Here is a 19,026-nt window from a genome sequence, read left to right as displayed (position 1 = left end):
GGGGAGAAGGGGGAGTGCCTCTTCCAAAGCCCCGGGCGCTCGCAGCCGCGCGGGCGGGAGGGCGCGGGACGCAGACGTGGGCGCCGGCGGGGAAGACCCCGGCAAAAGCCCCTGGGGGCTGCTGCTTTCTTCTCGGTAGGAGCAGAGAGGCCAGGCCTGCCCTCCTGCAGGCGGGTAACCTGAGGCTGCCGAGGTCTGGCAGGGAAGTTTGTTTCCTGCCATATCTTTGCTCAAACAGTGACTCGTCCTGGGCTTGTGCCGGCCTCGGAGATGTCTTCTGGTTTCCGCGCTCCGGTGCGCAGGACGCGGGAGACAAACCCCGACGAGCGGGGACCCTCGGACCTCAGCGTGCGCGCCAGCCTGGGCGGCGGGGTGGCCCGGAGCGCGCCCAGAGATGTCGGGGGAGGGGCGCAGAAGCGGTGGTGTGGATTCCAGGGTGAATAATTAATACTTTTACTTACTAATTCGTTATGAAAGCACGATGGCAACTCTAAGAAAAGGTGGAGAGCAAGAAGCTGATTTCAGCTCCTTTCAACCCCTCCACGCACGCTGCCTTCCGAGATGGGGGGCTGCTTCGCCGACTTTCACTCCCCCTTAAAATGTCCAAGGCCAGCTGGAGAGCAGCCCCCCCAGAGCGTGCCCGCTGGGAATTCCCGAGCCCAGTCCCACTCACCTATGTTACCGGGTAACTGAATGGGGGCCTCCTTTTCGTCACCCAGACAGGTACGCTTTAGGGTCTGTGTGTCCAAAGATGTGCACGGACACGGGTGAGGGAAGAAAGACAACCCAGTTCTTGGTATAACCTTCCGTCATTTTAAATTTGACACATTGCCAGAGTTCAGCCACAGGTTACGAGTTCCGATTCAAAAATAAAGACGAGCTCTTTTTCAGAAAGTATTTTCTGTGGGACAGGGGTGGATGGATACCTTCGTTGGCAGTTGGAGAAAAATCTGGATGGAATCAATGGAAAACTCACCATTCAATAAACTAATAAAGCACAGTTAGCAGGTGCCTGTGAAAGGGAGAAATAAATAGGACGCCCAAAGCAGTCAGAAGTGTCACAACAGCTGAATCTGGTTGTTCTGCGACTCTTTCGTGTGAGTGGTGGGGAGTTTGGGTTCCGGCAAGGATGCCAGTTGGTTTGGGGTTGAGGAGGCAGTGTTTCTAGGGCGGCACCAGCAGCCCTGTAGTAATTTACATCTTTACAGAGTGCTCTGAGTTACAAACAGTGCCCCTATAGTAGCTCACTTAAGGGCCGTGACTGGGACAGCCAGCTGTGTGACCTTGGGAACGTCGCCCAACCTCTCTGGGCCTCAGAGTTCTCCGTTGTAAAATGGAAGGGCTACAGACACTAAGTCCTCTGTGCCCCCTCTTGGGAGAGTAACTTCCCAACGGGCTCAGTGACTCAAGGAGAGCTGAACCTTTATCTGAGCCACTTCCTTCCGCCACATAAAGCCTACTGCGTAGGGGTTCCTAGGAACATATTTTCATATGACAAACAAAGGTCACTCTAGGCACGAGACATTGGGGAGTGAACAAACGGTAACTCCACGTCAAAGCCACGTGAGAACAGTTAGGTGTTGCTGGCCTGGGGGCCTCTCCTCCCCAGCTTCAGGGTTTCCCTCTGGGGTGAGATCCCAAGGGCTCCGTCTCAGGGCTCTAAATCATGCTCTGTGCTCATGCATCACACAGCACTAGAGTGTGTTATACAACAGCCACACTGTGTCCAGAGACTGATTTTAGGGGGGGAAAGAAAAAAAAAAGGAAGAAAATGTGCAACCACCATGTATTCACATAACTTTCAGCCAGTGAGCAAAACCAGATTTCTGCACCCAAATATCAGCCCCTTTCCTGAGGCTTTTTATTTTCCTAGACCTCCTGGCTTTGTGGGGAGGAAAAAAAAGTGTGTTCCTTGCTCTGCATGAGAAAGCTTGCTGTTTTCTCCTCTCTCCTGCACCCTGAGTGTTAAAACTCTAGTCCACCAATGACCTGCCACAATTCCAGGGACTTTTCCTCCGGTAGAGAGGCCCAGAGACTCAATTTGCTTGGGGGAAAACATTCTTGACTCCACTGGGTGGGAACACATCTGCTCCTGTGAACGAAGCCTGGACAGCTGTGGGCAGCTGCGGCCCCTCCCTGCTGTTCAGGATGGACATGTTTGGCTCCTTTGTGACCTGATGGGGCTGAGCAGGCAGTGGACTCTGGGGAGGCCCACAGAAAGGACACTGTGATGGATTTCCTTCCCAGAGATGTGAGCCGAGCGGGCTGTGGCGTGGCAGGGCAGGGTGTGTTGGGGTCAAACGACCCATTATAGAGCCTTCCTTTGTGTGAGGGGGTTGCCGACTGAGTGCGGTGGCCCAAGAACTCCCTGACTCCAAATTAAGTAGAGATTGAGTCGTTTTTCCACATCAGTGTAGACTGCCAAGGTGAACAATTTTATCAGACAACACTCTCTTCCTTCTCACCCTTCCTTAATTATCCTGGGAATTCAGGTCAATGCAGGGTGAAGGCTTCCTGTGCAGGGGAGGAGAGGCAGTCTGCAAGGGCTGCGTTATTTGGATAATTTCTTTGACCTAAAAGGGGCTTCAGAAACTAGGCTTGCATGCTAAGGTGGATACAGACAGCCTGCCCTATCAGGGTTACAAGGGTCACGGGTGCCCCCGTTCCAGGAACCACAAATATGGGGAAAAGCAGGGTCCCCCAAGCTGGAGCAAACACTGGGGACCTTTGAGCAGGGAGGGAGCCCTGTCAATGATCTGTGGATTCAAGGAGTGTCTCATCTGCCTGGAGGAGCAGCCCGCCCCTTCCGGTGCCTCCTGCCCCCGCCCCCCTCTGTGCCCCTGCCCTTGCCAGCGGCCGGGGTCCTGGAAGCTCCGACCCTCTCCGAGGAATGTGGAGGGGCCGCTACACGGTCAGTAACAAAGAGACGGCCTCTTGATAACCCGAGTCGTGGCTGTCCCTGGAGTCTTCCGGACCCTTTATTTACCTGGGTCTCTTTCTCCCCACCCTCTCCTGCCCTAAATAGCCTACTCAGGCTCTGGCTCCATGGGGTCACAGCTTCAGCCCCAGCTCAACCCCACCCCCAAGCGTCCCAAATAAGTTTGCCTCTCTCCAGAGCAATTCACTGAAGCTGCCCTGGAGACGGAGGTACGGGCTGGAACAGAGCCCTGAGCAGTGGAGATGGGGACGAACGTCCAAGGTGGTTCTCAGCTCGGGCCAGGGCCAAAAGGCTCTGAGAAAGCTACCACGCTCCTTGGGTCTCCACTGGGGGCCCTGCTGCCGGTGGCACCTGCATCCTTCCAGGCCCCCACCCCTGCACCCCGAGGCTGGAGGAGCTGCCTCCCCTCCCCCATCTAGAGCAGGTTTCCAGAGGATAGGCAGGTCACAAAGAGCTGTCAGAGGCTAAGCCGTGGGGATGAAAAGACACCCTGGCTGCCTTTCCATCAGCCACCTTCCACCCCTCTCTGACTGCTCCCACCACCCTGCCCCTGCAGGGACCTAGATGGGTCCTCTCCTGGCTGAGAGGGCAACCCAGAGGTGAGGGGACATTTCCACTCCAAGGAGCTTGTCCAAGGACATTGTTGTTGACTCCTTTTCCCTCACCCACAGCCCAGGGCCCAGGACCATGCGTGGGACCATGCTACTGCCAAGGGGGCCCATTTTTCCATGAGGGAAACCAATCAGTGTCCTTTCTCCAGCCCTCACACCCCGCACCCCCAAGTGAGTGTGGGCCTCACTGAGATCTGACCAGCTCCAGGGCCTGGCGTGACCCCTGGGGACAGATCAACCCTGGCCGCTCCCAAAGCATTTGGGCAGGCCGGCCAGAGCCCTTTCTCCAGGGCAGAGCACAGAGACACAGCTGGAAAACCGGGACAATTAGCCAGCGGCCCGCGGCCGGGCCATAAAAACGCAGGAAGCGGCCACCGCAGGGCGGAGGGGATGGCTGTCCCCAATAAAGTGATTGTTCCAAAGAATGCCCACATTCCGAAGACACAGGCTCAAGCCTGGGCCTTGGCTTCCAGAGCTGGAGGCTTGGGAGGGGGTTGTGAGGGGCGGAAAGAGGGATTGTGTCTCCCAGGAAGAGGAGGAAGATGTTTGCTAGATCAAAAGTCTGCAGTGCCCACCACTTAACCTCCCATATCCCCGCCCCATCAGGACTGCAGACGCCCACCCCCCTTGCATCCCTCCTCCCCATTCAGTGATTTGGATTCTGTATTGGGGTTTGCAATTTGTTTCCTATGTTATTTCTCAAGAGGTCTGATGACACCCAGCTGCCCGGGCTGGGCCCCGGGGGCCCACAGGGATGATCTGCCCCAGTCTCCACCAGCTGAGTGGCCAGTTCGCTCCCCCCCGCCCCAATTTTAACCTTCTTCCTTAGGAAACACAGAGGATGGGGGACACCAGCAAGTAGGAGATCCCAGGGCCTGATCCTGCTTGGGCCTGGCTTCTCTGCACTCTGTGGCGGGGTGGGTGTCATCTGTAAAATGGAGAACATGACTATGCCCGCTTTATTCCCGATCCAGGGAGGTGAGAGGGTCTAGGGACATAAAGGACACTGGAAGGAGCTCCAGAAATGACAAGAGGAAGTGACAAATGCCGGAGAACTCTCGGCGGTGAGAAGCGACAGGGCAGGTCTGCAGGAGAGGGGCTGCGCCCCGCTGGTTCCCAGAGCGCTCAAAGCCGCCCAGCCAGCCTGCCCAGCCCGCCGCCCCGGCTGCTGCGACTCTCAAATCCGAGTCTGGCAGCGCCGTCTGGGCTCGGAGAGAAGGCAGACGGGGACCGCCGGCCCACTCCCCGAGGTCGCCAAACCGAGATGGGCGCCTGAGGGAGCAAGTCCGGTTGCCCTGCGCTCCTATCCGTCGTGGCAGGCCCCGAGCCAGGCCGCGCAGTACAGGTCCCCAGAGCCACCACTTCCAGCCCCTGCCCCTGGGACACAGCGCTTCAAAAACCAAGGAGGATCCTTTGTCAAACCTTCCCCACTCGGGGCTTTTCAGGAGCAATCGTTAGTGATGGCCCGGGGTTCCCTTCCCATCCCCTGAAGATGAAAAACAATTTTCTCCGGAGAAATGTTTTATTTTGCAAATGAGAAAGTGATTTTAAGCCATAGGTATGATGTATGACACAAATACCTAGGTACATATTCACAGAAATTCTAGACTCCCTGTTCCTTGATTTTTAACCACGTATTTAACTATATAAACATAACTGTAACTTGCTTAATTTTCACAAACAACAAACACACCAGCACCCTGCTCAAGAAACAGAACGTTACCAGATCTCTAGCAAAAACCCTCCTGCTCCCCTGCATTACCGCCCTCCACTAGCCTGACTTCTACCACCCCTTTCTTGGTTTGCAGTTAAGACTTTTGAATCTTGAGTGTAAATGCTTTAAAAAATTTCTAATTGCTTTAAGAACTTCCCTGGCGGTCCAGTGGTTGAGAATTCCCCTTCCAGTGGGGGTGGGTGGGTTCGATCCCTGGTCGGGGAGCTGAGAATCCCACCTGCCTCGCGGCCAAGAGACCAGGACATGGGACAGAAGCGGTATTGTAGCAAGTTCAGTAAAGACATTAAAGATGGTCCACATCAACAACAACAACAACAGAAATCTAAACAAACATTTAATTGCTTTAACTTGAATCCCAAATGTGAGACGAGCTCGGAGATGCAACCTGCAGCTAGGGTCTTAATTTATCTCGTGTGGAGGGCCAGCGGTTTCCCTGGGGAAGAAAATAAATGATCAGAGGTGACGGTTGTTCGGGGCGCGCAGTCGTTGTGGCCAGGGGCGCAGAGCGGAAAGGAACCGGCCCATTTCTCCTGGCTCGCCTCGTCACCGCCCGCGTTGGCCAGAAACGTTGTCATCAAAGCAATGGCTTCCCTTTTCTTTTCTCTTTGGGATGGAAGGAGCTTCTTGACCACCCCCCCCCCCCGCTTCCCTGCAAATGCAGAAACACGACTCCTTAGTCTCTAAACCCAGATACCCACCAAGATAGCTTTCCCCCCTCTCTTTTGCAAGTCTCTTGATTTCATTCTTTGAACCTGTGATTGGAGGTTAAAGTGCACCAGGTTGGAAGGAGGAAGCTCTTAACAATAAAGGTTTGAATATTTAGCTGTGATGGGTCGCTGCCCTCTCGCGAGCTTCCCCCCGCCCCTTATCTTTTAAAATGCAAATCGTGTTTCGGGGGGTTGTGCGCCGGGTGCGCGCTGCGCCTCGACGTCTCCAGCCATTGGTGTCTGTGTCATTACTAATAGAGTCTTGTAAACACTCGTTAATCACGTAAGGCCGCCGGCCCGGGGCTCCGCACGCCAGCCTGTGGCGGGTCTTCGCCTCCTGTGCAGCCTAGTAGGAAGGAGGTGGGAGGAAAGAAGGAAGACACAGAGGGAGGGAGGGAGAGAGGGAGGAGACAGGCCAGAGGGAGGGACCGCCTCAGAGGCAGAAGCGCCGCGAGGAGCCGGCGGAGCACCGCAGGCCGGGGCGCAGCCACCCGCCGCTCCTACGCCCCCTCGCCCCTTCCCCAGCGCGGCCCCCGGCAGCCTCCCGCGTCCGTCCCCGGGCAGCATGGTGAGGTTTGCCGTCGGGCCCTCGCCACCATGTACGTGAGCTACCTCCTGGACAAGGACGTGAGCATGTATCCCAGCTCCGTGCGCCACTCTGGCGGCCTCAACCTGGCCCCGCAGAACTTCGTCAGCCCCCCGCAGTACCCGGACTACGGCGGCTACCATGTGGCGGCCGCCGCCGCCGCCGCGAACTTGGACAGCGCGCAGTCCCCGGGGCCGTCCTGGCCGCCCGCGTACGGCGCCCCGCTCCGCGAGGACTGGAACGGCTACGCGCCAGGGGGCGCGGCGGCCGCCGCCAACGCCGTGGCCCACGGCCTCAACGGGGGCTCCCCGGCCGCCGCCATGGGCTACAGCAGCCCCGCCGACTACCACCCGCACCACCACCCGCACCACCACCCGCACCACCCGGCCGCCGCGCCCTCCTGCGCCTCGGGCTTGCTGCAGACGCTCAACCCCGGCCCCCCCGGGCCCGCCGTCACCGCCGCCGCCGAGCAGCTGTCCCCGGCCGGCCAGCGGCGGAACCTGTGCGAGTGGATGCGGAAGCCCGCGCAGCCGTCGCTCGGCAGCCAAGGTAAGCGCGGCGGCGCCCTGCCGGCGGGCGGCCGGGGAAGGCGCGGCCGCGGCCGCGGCCTCGGCCTCGGCCTCCGGCTGCGGGGCAGCGAGTGCCCGGTGCGGACCGGCGTCCGGGGCGGCCTGGGGACTCCGCGCCAGGGGGGCGGGGCGGGGCGACAACGTCTGGGGGCTCCGGCCCTTGCGTCTGGGCTGGCTGGGGTCGGGAGTGACTACTGTGGTCTCGCGAGCCGTGTTCAGTGTAGGGCAGAGGGGGACGCTTCCTCTTTCCTCCCGTCCCTCATTCATAACGTCCTTAGACTCTTGGGAGAATCCGGCGAAGGTCGGCGGAGCGCGGCTGCACGGGAGCGGTATCGCCCTCCTCACTTGCGGCCGCTCGCACTCGCTCGGTGCGCGGCTTCCCTGGACCGCCCCCAGGCCGGGCTCTAGACCGTCTGTGCACGCCGTCCTTGCCCGTCCGGGCCACTCGGGATGAGTGGTGGTCTGGGGACCAGGAGGGCGGCGAGGCTGAGCGTGCGACCAGGTTTGGCCATTCGGGCCAACTCTGGGCATCGGAGCTCCAGCGCGTAGGGAGACCCGGCAAAGCTGCTGAAGCTGGAAAGAAGGTGTTGGCCCCAGGAGCTAAGTAGGGAAGGGAGGGGGGCGCCCGGGTCTTTGAACCTTTGATCTGCCAAGGGGTTATTTCAATCAAAAGCCGGAGGGCTGGGACAAGACACCCCGGGACTCCCCTCGTTTCTGCAGAGGGAGAAGGAGAGGAAGTCGTGGTGCAGATTCAGCCGCTGCTCCAGACACGGATCATTTCTCTGGAACCCTCCTTTCCAGGGTCTCCTGTGTGTGTGTGTGTGTGTGTGTGTGTGTGTGTGTGTGTGTGTATGTGTGTAGGCGTGCAGACGTTCAAGAAGCTTGCTCCAGAGATGTCTCTGCAAAGATCCTAGGTTTGCCGGACTGTGTTGGCTCGTAGGTTCCGGGTCTGCCCCTTCTGGTGTCGGAATGTGTGTCAAGGTGGGAAGGAAGTTCAGTAGGTGTGGTGAGAGAGTCCTGTTGGGTCCCTTTTACTCTACGAAGTCTTTCCCAGCCTTCTGCACTTCCGCTTTTTTCTCTTCCCTCCTTTCTGGCCCAGCCCGGCCCGCATGCAGGTTATGGACACTTTGCAGAGGTTTATAGACAATTACAGCCGTATAAATCAGAGCAGCCGTTGGAGGCTGTCTCTGGGCCTAGGTTTTTGCGTCACTGGGCACATGCCGGGACCGACCAGGTGGGAAATGCGGCGGCCCGGGGAGAAGGCCTCAGGGCCGACCTGGAACCTCGGCTGGGTCCCTTCCCCAAGAGGAGGCACCCTCGCCTGCACAGAGCGCGCTCCAAGGAAGGCTCTTTGCCACAGAACCTGCCTGGGGCGCAGCCGGCGGGGCTGGGGCGGCCTAAGGGAGACCCTTGGCCAGTCCCGGGAGAGTGACCGCGGAGCAGGGGCGGGGGGGGGGTGGAGAGGGAGGGGAGCCGCAGGAGCCCAGGCCGCGGGGTCAGCAGATGAGAGGCCGCTGTGAAGTCCCGCGCCGAGGTGGCAAGACCGCAGTCGGCGCCGGGCGCCCTTGTGATGTTAATGTGGGGAGACTGCGGCCCGCGGGCCGGAGCCCGACTCCTCTGCGGAGTGTCATCTGTCAAGGGGCGAGGGGGGGTGGTACTCCGCCCGGCCCGCTTTGATATACACCTTCCCAGCCCTGCCATTGTCTCTTTTAGGGCCCGGAAAGAGGGTGGTGACTTTCGCAGTCAATAATGAATTCTGACAAGTCCCTCTCATCTCTCCCCTCTTCTAGTCCCCGCCTTGGTTCCCAGGGGGTGCGGGGCGCCTCCAAGGCCCTTGGGGCGCTGGCCACAGGGCGCACAGGGGTCCTGGTCACCGCGTCCCCCGGTCCCTCTGGGATACGGAAAGGGCAGCCCCCGAGCCAGAGCCGCTCCCAAGTACCTCAAGGCCACTATCGCCGCTGGAGAGTTCGGCTGGGAGAACTTTGCGCCCGGCTCTCCTGCCCTGGAGGTTGTCCTTTGTGGCTCCAACCTGGCTCCGGTGCCAGCCCCGCGTTATACTATCTGCGTGACCTAGTCCGATTCTCAGTTCGCTCATCTGTACGAAGGGGCCACTACCGCTGGCAGCTCGAGTGGGTTGGAGGCTGCAGCGCAGGCTCCCAGGACGTGTCAGTTCCCTTTAATTCCTTCGCGGGCGCAGGGTCAGGGCCGCTGCGCGCATTCAAATGCTTCTGCTGGCCGTGTTGATGTTAATGCGCCTGGCGGGGAGGGGGATGAAAGCCCCGCCGCCATTTGCTCAGTAGTGGTAATTCAAACAGAATGCGGTTGTTATTAAGGCATTGAAAGGGCTTTTCTTTGATAAGATCGCCTTGTCCTGCATTGTCTGGGGCTGTGTTCTCCTTTCAGCGGCTTGGGGGAGCTCCCTCTGATCCGGCCTGTATCTTCCCAGGGCGCTTTTGTTGTGGTTTGCAAAGGGTTTTACCTGAACAAAGTCGGCCTGCGGGGCATTAAACACCTCCGAGCAACTCCCAGACCCTTTAGATCTAACTGTAGCACCGGGCACAGGGCGATTGAACCTGTTCTGCTGGGAGAAGACCCCGACCTGGGGCCGAGTGGGAGAGAACAGCTCCTGAGCGGGGCTCCACCGAGGGCTGACCTGGGACAGACCTGGTGGAGACACCAGGCTCCGGCCTGCTACGACTTGGTCGCGCTGTTTGTCAAGGCCCTTCAGTAAAACAATCAATCCAAGGTTTAATATGTTGACTCAATCCAATGAGCATAGATCACTGGTCAGGATAGCTCTGGCAGGGTTTGCAGCAGAAATAAATGGAGGATTAAAAACGAAAGAGTGCCAAATGCCAAACCAGGTTCGGCCAGGTATAGAGTGTCCCCAGAGAGAGGGATTATCTGCCTGCCAGACCCCGGCTCAGAATTCCTTCCACCCGACAGATAGGGCTGGGGCGTGTGTGTGTGTGTGTGTGTGTGTGTGTGTGTGTGTGTTTCTGGTGACTTGAGGGAACACGTCAGCTACTGCACCCCCTTACCACTTCTAATAAAACAAACAGAAAGTAACACCCCCCCCACCACCACGAACAACGCATATCCACAATCCCAGCTGTTTTTAGGGTAGGCTTCTATCTCTGGTAGGCCTGAAAATCAGAGTATTCCCAGGACTCTGGTGCCTCTGCCCTGCCCTCTTTTCCTTTGGGCCTCACCAGCTCAGGTACTGTATTTGGTTTACAAAACCGGTGGTGGGGTTCTGCTATCTTCTGCGTGTATGAATTTTACATTTTTCTTAATTTTCAAAAACTGCTTAATCCCAAGACCAGTTTAGTTGTCCCGAATAGCCCCATACCCTCCCCCCAGGACCCTCTTGGGGGGTCTCGTCAGACTCAGCAGGAACCAGCCAAACCGTGCCCCCCCAGGGCGATGGAGGAAGAGAAATGGCTCTTGGGTTAGGGAGGTTTGTCATTACCCATGACTGATGAGCTGCCTTGCCGTTCTCAGTGCTAACTTCGCCTTCCTCCACAGTGAAAACCAGGACGAAAGACAAATACCGAGTCGTGTACACGGACCACCAGCGTTTGGAGCTGGAGAAGGAGTTTCACTACAGTCGCTACATCACCATCCGGCGGAAAGCCGAGCTGGCCGCCACGCTGGGGCTCTCCGAGAGGCAGGTGGGAACCCTCCAGGGCCTGGTCACTGCCTGGGGGAGTCCAGTGAGGAGGGTTAGAAGCCAGGCCCCAGGATCCACCTAGTTCTGTGGGCAGATTAAAGCAAGAAGATGGAGAGCATTTTCCTTCCAGATGCTTTTTATAAAGACTTCTTCCCTCTCTAGTTGTCTTATATATATATATATATATATATATATATATATATATATATATATATATATATATATATATATAGTTGAATTTTTTTTCTATTTTGGGGGACCTGGGAGGTACAAGAAAAAACTGAGTATGGTCTAATCCAGAATTCTATTTGGGTCAATAAAGACGTAAAGGCTTACTCTCTCTGTACCCAGCATGGTACCTGGGCAAAAGAATTAATATAAGACCCCAATCCCTGCCCATAAAAACTAGAGGGTTGAGGCTTGGCTCCTGAACACTCTGTGTGGTCTGGGAGGAAAGAAAAAGAAAAAAAAGAAAAGAAAAAGGTCAAATTTGCAGTCAGGAAACCCCACATTAAAACTCATTCTCAGCCCCAAGGTGAGGAATATTACATTTCAGTTTAGCTTTGAGAGGCCAAAGGTTGTTATTTTGAAGTACATCCAGCCCTGGCCTCCTCTTGCTTGGTGTGAAAAGGACCTGGCAGTTTCTGTTTTCCTTGCTTCTGAGACTCTGAACTTTTCCAGTAAAGTTGTAGATAAAGGTTGCTTTGGAAAGAAACCTGGGGAAAGAGGAGGGAGGGGGAGGCTCTTCTCTCTCGAGGCTGAATTGGGCTTGGGAAGGGCTCCCACAAGCACTCCAGCACCGGGCCATTACTGGATAGTCCATGAAAAGCTGTGCGAAGGGCTGGGCTCCTTCAGGTCCAGAGGGCACTTCTTTGGCCGGAGAAGGTGACACTGGTGTTCGTGCCGTACACTGTCCCTTTTGTCTTTCGCAGCCGCTTCACCACCTTCTGTTTTTCTCCGCCTTTCCATTTCCAGGTTAAAATTTGGTTTCAGAACCGCAGAGCGAAGGAAAGGAAAATCAACAAGAAGAAGCTGCAGCAGCCGCCACCGTCCCAGCCACAGGCTCCCCAGCCGCAGCCAGGTCCCCTGAGAAGCGTCCCGGAGCCCCTGAGTCCCGTGTCTTCCCTGCAGGGCTCGGTGCCTGTCCCTGTCCCTGGGGTTCTGGGGCCAACTGGGGGGGTGTTAAACCCCACTGTCACCCAGTGACCCACAGTGGCCTGCGGTAGCAGAGCAATTCCAGGCTGAGCCATGAGGAGCATGGACTCTGCTAGAATCCTCAGGAAAGACCCCTCCCCTCCCACCCACGACCGTTCACCAACCGACCTAGCCCTCCAAGGAAAAATGGGGGCCTGGGGGAAAGACAAGTGTGGTTGGAGGCCTCAAGGAAGACGTTCTCCCAGATTTTGACTTTTTCCGGTCTCTTTCTGCCACTGAGGAGATGGGAAATGGCCACCGGGGCTTCCTTTAGTACTGGCAGAAACACTGCCTGGAGTGGCTAAACAGACCTGCCTTTCAGCCCCTTCCTCAGCTCTTCGCCTCCAAAATCTGCAGGATGCCTCTCCGGTTGGAGCTGAGGAGGGAGAGGGGCTCGGGACCGCCAGGGATGGAGCCAAGATGGCTGCTGCCCACTCACTGCCCTCCAAGGACCCGCTGGCCCCTCTTGCCTCAAGGACAGGCAAGGTTCAGACCGCAGAAGCCAGAGGCAGCCGAAATGGAAACCTGGACCCACTGAAGAGTGCAGAACCCCCAGGTCTTTGTCTTTCTTCTCTTCCCTTCCCAGGCCAGGAAAAGCTTGGCTGGTGCATGTGCAGTGTATGGTGTGAGGGGGAGGTTACTGGACTCCAGGCCTGACGAGGGGGCCCGAGACAGGGCCTTGTTTAGAAAGTCTGTCACCAGAGCTTCTCTGGGCTGAATGTATGTCAGTGCTATAAATGCCAGAGCCAACCTGGACTTCCTGTGATTTTCACAATCTTGGGGCTGATGAAAAAGGGGAGTTTTTGTTGTTGTTGCTGCTGTTTGGGTTATTGGTCTGTGTAGCATCCAAGCCAGCATTTTAAAAGCCTTCTGGATCCATGCGGAGAGAAGTGATACGGTGAAGGGAAGTTGGGGGGGGTGGTATTTGAACACAGTTGAATTTTTTTTTTCTAAAAAGAAAAAAAGAGATAAAGGAGCTTTCCAGATTTCAGATTCTGTCTTTATCACCTTCAGATTTTGTCTGCAATTATTATTAGTAGTAGTATTTTAAGTAATGAAATATCCTCTCTACTTGCCAACTAGAATTAGGAAAATCAAGGAGGGGCGTGGAGAAGGTTATCTACACAACCTCATTTTACCCCAGAGCGGCAGAAGCCTGAGGGAGCAGGTTCTGAGACCTACCCTGCCCCCAAGCCCGAGCCCAGCCTCGGATTGTGGAATGTGTGGTTCTCCTGGGGGTGCCTGTGGGCAAAATGCACAGCTGAGCGCTCAGCTGCTTCTCAGCTGGGGGAATGACGGGGAGTGAGGGTGAGAGAGCCCGCTCACAGCGTCGCGCCGAGTCCACACTGAGGGCAGTCGCGCACACTCCCTTCATCGGTGAGTCCCTTCTCCCCAGGATGCCTCCCCCATCCAGGTAAACACAGGCATTCAAGTACGAATGTTCGATTTTCGATTTCCCCAAGGCAACGTTTCCACGAATGTGGTCTCCAGTATATCGGTTTCCGTGAGGCCTTTCTGACTCCACCCCTTGCCTTGTCCCGCGCTGTTTCCCTTCCCCGCTCCTCCCTCCACCTCCCCCCACAGACAAGAATTCGAGACCCAGCAAAAGAAGATCCTTTTAAGTGATGGTTGCTTGTTATCTGGCTGATCCGCTGGGGACCGGGCTGCCGCCCTTGAGGTTTCTGGTCCTGGAAGCCGCCGACCTGGGCGCTCTCGGCGGGGCCTGGGGAGAAGGGCTTTGCCCTCCGTTGCGGTCTTTCCCACAGGCAGCCTGGAGTCCTAATCAGCGCCTCCACCGAGGGAAGGGGTGCCCCGAGGGTTGGGCAGGATGAGCGGAGCTGCGAGACAGAAATAGCCCCTGGAGCATCTCCCCGATTCCGCGGCCCTTCCGGGTGGCGCCTTTCACTCTGGGATTGGGAAAGGGCTCCGGGGCTGGGCCCGCGGCTCCCGAAGTCAGAGGGAGCGGGCCTGGCCCGCCTCTTGGGCAGGAGGCGGCCCGGCCGAGGCGGGAGCCGCACCTGGGTCCGCGGAGCACCGTGGGGTCCCCCGGCGCCCGGCTCGGGGAGGGCGGCGCGGACCCCGTGCCCGGCCGCGCCCGCGTGCCCGACCCCGGGCCGCCGCCGCGGTTGCTATGCGTTGCTGTGAAACGCCTGTCAATAAACCCTGTTTGGACAGTGGAGCGAGAGCACAAGGGTTGTTTGCTTAGTGGTTAGAGGTTCAAAAGTCGGCATTGTCCCGCTGCAAGCGATTACAAGTTCTTCCCCTTCCCGGGGCTCGGCCCGAGAGCGCTGACGCCCGCGCGCGGCGCGCATCCGGGCGCGGAGGGGCGCTTGGCTGCTCTCGAACCTGCCAGCACCCTGCTCTGGGCGGCGAGCGGGCCGCCGGCCACCAGGCCGCGGAAAAGGCCAGGAATGAGGGCCCCCGCCGGCAAGTGAGGCCACCGCGCCTCCGACGCCAAGGCACCACCCCTGGAGCAAGCCCGGGGGAACGCGGGGACAGGGCCCGAGCGGGCGGCGCAGCCTGGAGAGGCTTAGGGAGGTCGGCGCCGGACACCCGTGTTTATTTTTAACGACAAGACCTAGCGGCTCCGAGCGCCGCCCGCACCGTGCCGGGGGTCAAGGGGCCCCAACCCCTCGGGCCTCCCGGTGCCCTGTCCCGGGTTCGGGCCGCCAGGGGGCGCGCGCGCGCGCGCTGCTCGCCGCCTCTGGAGGAAAGGGACGCAGTTGTGACCCAGCTGCGAGGTGCAAACTCCAGGGAGTCTCCGACTCCGCTGCTCCCAGACCCACGCGGCGAGCCTTCCCCGCCACGGTCCCGGACCTGTTGAAACTAAGTACAAACTAGGTCAGGTGCAGAAGATTCTTGGGTCTGGTGAATGTTTAAGAAAAACAAATTTGGGGGAGGGGAGCTATCCACTAGGAGTCTTTTTGGGGATTTCCCTGGCCATCCAATGGTTAAGACCCCGCGCTTCCACTGCAGGGAGCGCGGGTTCGAGCCCTGGTCTGGGAACAAGATCCCGCACGCGGCAGGGCGCCCCCGAAAAAAAGGAGGGTCTTTTTGCACAAGACGTTTCTTTTAAAAAATTGCAGAAATATGGATACGATATTAATATAAGGAAAGAATGTACCAGTATTGTGGAACTCATGTCAAGAAAAGGGATATATGGAGAGAAAACAGGCCTGGTCTTTTTTTTTTTCCTGTAAACAATTCATAACTTTATCATATCCATCTAATAAAGTTAACAAGATGGACTGCTAGTGGAAGCAATGACAGTTTCAATGAGTTTCACTTCTTTCTGATACTATCTAGCAAGAGGCCTCCGACTAGAAGGCCTCTTACTAGATAGTCAAGTATCTAGTCAAGAACACTAATCTTAAATAGAAATCTAAATATATAAACAGCAGTATTCTGGCTGTTGTTATTCACAACCACCCAGGAAAAGATAAGAGAAGGCAACAAGCAGAAATAAAGAAATCTCAGCTACAGAATCCTTATATGTTTTTAAGAGCACTATTTGCACCTTGTTTTAGAAATAGGCTGCTGTTTGTTAGTTTAAGGACCTTGGGGAGATCACAACCTCGCAGCCACAACTTCCTCATCTGTAATATGGGGATCAAATGAGGTAATGTAAGCAAATGCCAGTTACAGTGTACACTTATGATGAGACCCCAATAATGACATGAACTCCTCCTTTTAACGATGAATCATCGTCTCTGAAGGGCTCAAGGGTGCTTAAAGTGAATTTTTGAACGAGGATGATTTCTCACATCATTAGAGAATAACTCCTTCCAGAAGTTTTTCTAATGTATTCAGCTCTGCTTACTTTGTCAAAATAGCCTCAAGTCTGTTGTCTTCTGATTTCCAGTGCCTAGGTGTCTGCACAAAATCTCAAGTGGCAAAGCCCTAACATTCCAGAGGAGATGAGTTACTGCTCTGCATAGCTTACCTGCCCTTTTATCTCCCAGGAAAGATACTGTATCCCCGAACACTTCCAGTTGTATTTAGGAGACTCAGATTAGTTGAGGTTGTAGTTGGGAACCTCACTATCCATCAGGATCCTTTAACCCAAAGGAGGCAGAGAGGCAGATACTCTACCTAGATGGTATTACAAGGTTCTTTATTTTGAAGCAATTTCCATTTCAACACCTCAATTCCGTACTCTTCCGGGAGCCGCCCCAAAAAGCTGCTGCGGATTGAATTCTTCAAGGCTGACTCTTCCCTCGAAGTCATTTTAAGGCAAGCATTTTCTTCTAGCCCCCATAATTCTTCCCTTACATTAAAACTATAGCAGCAGATCTTGTGTTAAATTAGTTTTGCTTTGGAGGATAAGGAAAACATACCTAAATAACGTAGGTTACCTGGAAATATTTTAAATTAACATTTAAAGTATATTCTTGAATCCCATTTAGACTATACAATCTTCCAACCCCCATAATTCTCACATTTAGTCTATTTTTTTCTTTCTCTTTTTGCCTCCTCCTCTTCTTCAAGAGATGACTATGATTTTAGGAAACCAAGCAGGTTTTACTGATAACTGGGACAAGCCCAGTGATACTGGGCCAGAACAATCACTAAATATTTTCTTTACTTAGCTACAAACCAGAGGGAATATATACTTCTTATATCATTCATTTCTTGAAGGTTATGAAATTAGATCTAGGAAAACCCCCTCAAATTCCAAATAAGGAAAGTAGAATCTGTCAATTCCAGAGATTATAGCAACATTTACCTTGACATTCTTCTTGGAGGTATCAGTTTAGAGAAGCTGGGGGCAAGTGTGTAGGTGACCTTTTGGGTCTGTGTCTCTAGTACCCAAACATTTGTTTTAACAACAGCTCTTTCAAATTGGAATTTGTCACTAACTTCAGTTTATATGGATAATATCAACTAAGTTGCCAGAGGCCCAGAGTTAATGACCAGTTTGTTCTTTCTCCAGGATCTTGGTGATTCTGTGCTAGAGATCTAATCCATAAACCAAAACACAACCAGTTTTGATCCAGGAAGAAGAGTTCCCTGGGATTCAGTGATGACCAAACTGTCCCTTTACACAAACACACACACACGTACTTAAAAATAATATTCAGGTCATGTATTGGGTCTATGCCTCAAATAATTTTATTGGTAAGTAGGAACCTAGGCATTTCATGGCCCCCCACCCTTTTTTTCACAATCAGTATCAGCACATCTTTTTTTTTATTTCATGTCTTTTAATATTTGTGTTTTAATTTCTAGGAAAGAAATTATTTTCTAATTGTTCATTTGTTATCTCAGAACTTTCAGGACAGCCTGCTCTCATAACACTTTGTATCTGCAGTATGACAATAATAGGTTTTATACAAGTGGTAGTTGATAAATTCTTCTCCAACCTCAGGAAAGCAAATAATGAAAAACAAAGTAGGAGCTAAAGTCACTGTAGTGTAAGCATACAATGGCTTGTTGGGTGGCACTTAAATAATTTTAACTCACTGACAATTAGTAGAATCAGTGACAAAGGTTAAGTACCTAAACCACAGATTAGGAGTTGTTAAAAATGGTGTCGCCAGGCTCTGTCTTTTATTCATGAAAGATACAGTATATGTTCTTTCACTTTGTGTATCTAATATATTAAAAGCAACAACCACAACAAAACTCAGTAGATCTAGATTCTATTTTCAGCCCTCCCTCCATTTTCTAGGCACAGCTATGGTAGGGTGTATGTGCATTGCCAGAAGCAAACAGAAGACAGACATACCTAAGCCAGAACCAGGGACCATTGTCCAATAAATAGCAATATAGAAGCATGCAGGAAGGACAAAAAGAGAGACTGGTCGTAAGGAATCCACACATATTAAAAAAAATAATAATGTTCCCCCTCAAATCACTTTATTGAAATAATGCAAATTTCAGAAATCCAAATTCCTCTAGTTATTTTCATGTGTTCCTGTTATAATTTTCATCGTGTCTATGAATTTCATATAACCATCTTTATACTTTTAGACATCTGCTAGTGATATATTGTTAAAAACAACAGACCCTGTTTCAGAGTGACAGTTCTTGGTCATGATCTTCAGCCCACAGAAAACCAACAAGCAACATTTATTCCTCATTTCTAGGGTTAAGAGTCTTGAAATGCACCTACAGTGTTATGATGGCTGCTCTTGGGTGGACACGTGGCCAGGACGGAGAACCACAAGGCCAAATGACCACACAATCGGGCCGTCACAAGCTGTTCAGGGAGCAGATTTTTAGATGGGCTTGGATTGCTGCACAAAGCTGGGTGCTACGTTCTCAAGTGTAAAGCCAGACAAAACAGACAGGCAGCAAGCTGCTCCCTTGGCGGGAACTTTTAGTTTGCCGCCACCTCACACCTCTATCTCGGAGAAACTACTGCCTGGATTCGAGTCTTTGAATGTTTTAGACAGAAGAAATGAAAGCATGCTTTGCTCATGTCCAGACATGCCGGTTGTCTACGACAGGGCTGGGGGGAGGGCACTCGGCCTGGTATCGAGGCGTCTGTGCGCGGCCCCAGCCTGCAGCGAAGATGCCGCTCAGGTGGCAGCGGCCTCCCCCCTCCCCCTGCGGCCTGGCCCACGGATCAAAGGACCGGACTCTCGCCACGGCCCTCAGGGCCCACCGCCCAAGCGCCACGAGCCGCAGGGGCGCGCCGCGGGCGCCGGGGCGCAGGGGTCGCGTCTCGCCCGGCCTCGGACGCCGCGCCGGCTCCTCGCCCGACGGGGAAAGGCCGCGCTCGTCTCCGGGCAGCCTGGCGCCTCCCGAGGTGGGAGCGCAGCGAGGCCCCCGTGGCAGCCGCGCCAACCTGGCGGGAAGCCCGGGGGGGCCGCCGCCGTCTGACGCCCCGGAAGTCGCGCCTCGAGATCCCGGGCACGTTCCTTTTCCTCTTCGGAGCAGCTTGGTTTCCACAGCTTCTTTTTGTCATCACGGTTAAACGTACTCTGACTTTTTCAACGGCGTGCCCCGCTATGCGCAGCGGAGGTGCCGGGAACCGGGCCCCGGGCGCCCACGAGCCCCGGCGAGGA

At 54.9% G+C, this 19,026-nt stretch overlaps 1 protein-coding gene across 1 annotated transcript; it reads left to right on the top strand.

Moving 5' to 3' along the window:
• Nucleotides 1-6,588: 6,588 nt before the first annotated feature.
• On the top strand, nucleotides 6,589-12,025 carry CDX2 (caudal type homeobox 2; the record flags this gene model as incomplete). The annotated part of the gene is made up of 3 exons (XM_081214899.1): nucleotides 6,589-7,126; nucleotides 10,675-10,820; nucleotides 11,795-12,025. The coding sequence occupies 3 exons, from the start codon at nucleotides 6,589-6,591 to the stop codon at nucleotides 12,023-12,025; spliced, it is 915 nt and encodes a 304-aa protein (XP_081071025.1).
• Between the last annotated feature and the right edge of the window lie 7,001 nt (nucleotides 12,026-19,026).

Source organism: Mesoplodon bidens, assembly GCF_964165515.1.
Source record: "Mesoplodon bidens genome assembly, chromosome: 17".
Lineage (NCBI taxonomy): Eukaryota > Metazoa > Chordata > Mammalia > Artiodactyla > Ziphiidae > Mesoplodon > Mesoplodon bidens.
Note: the sequence above shows the minus strand (reverse complement) of the source record. Positions and strands in the feature narration are given on the sequence as shown.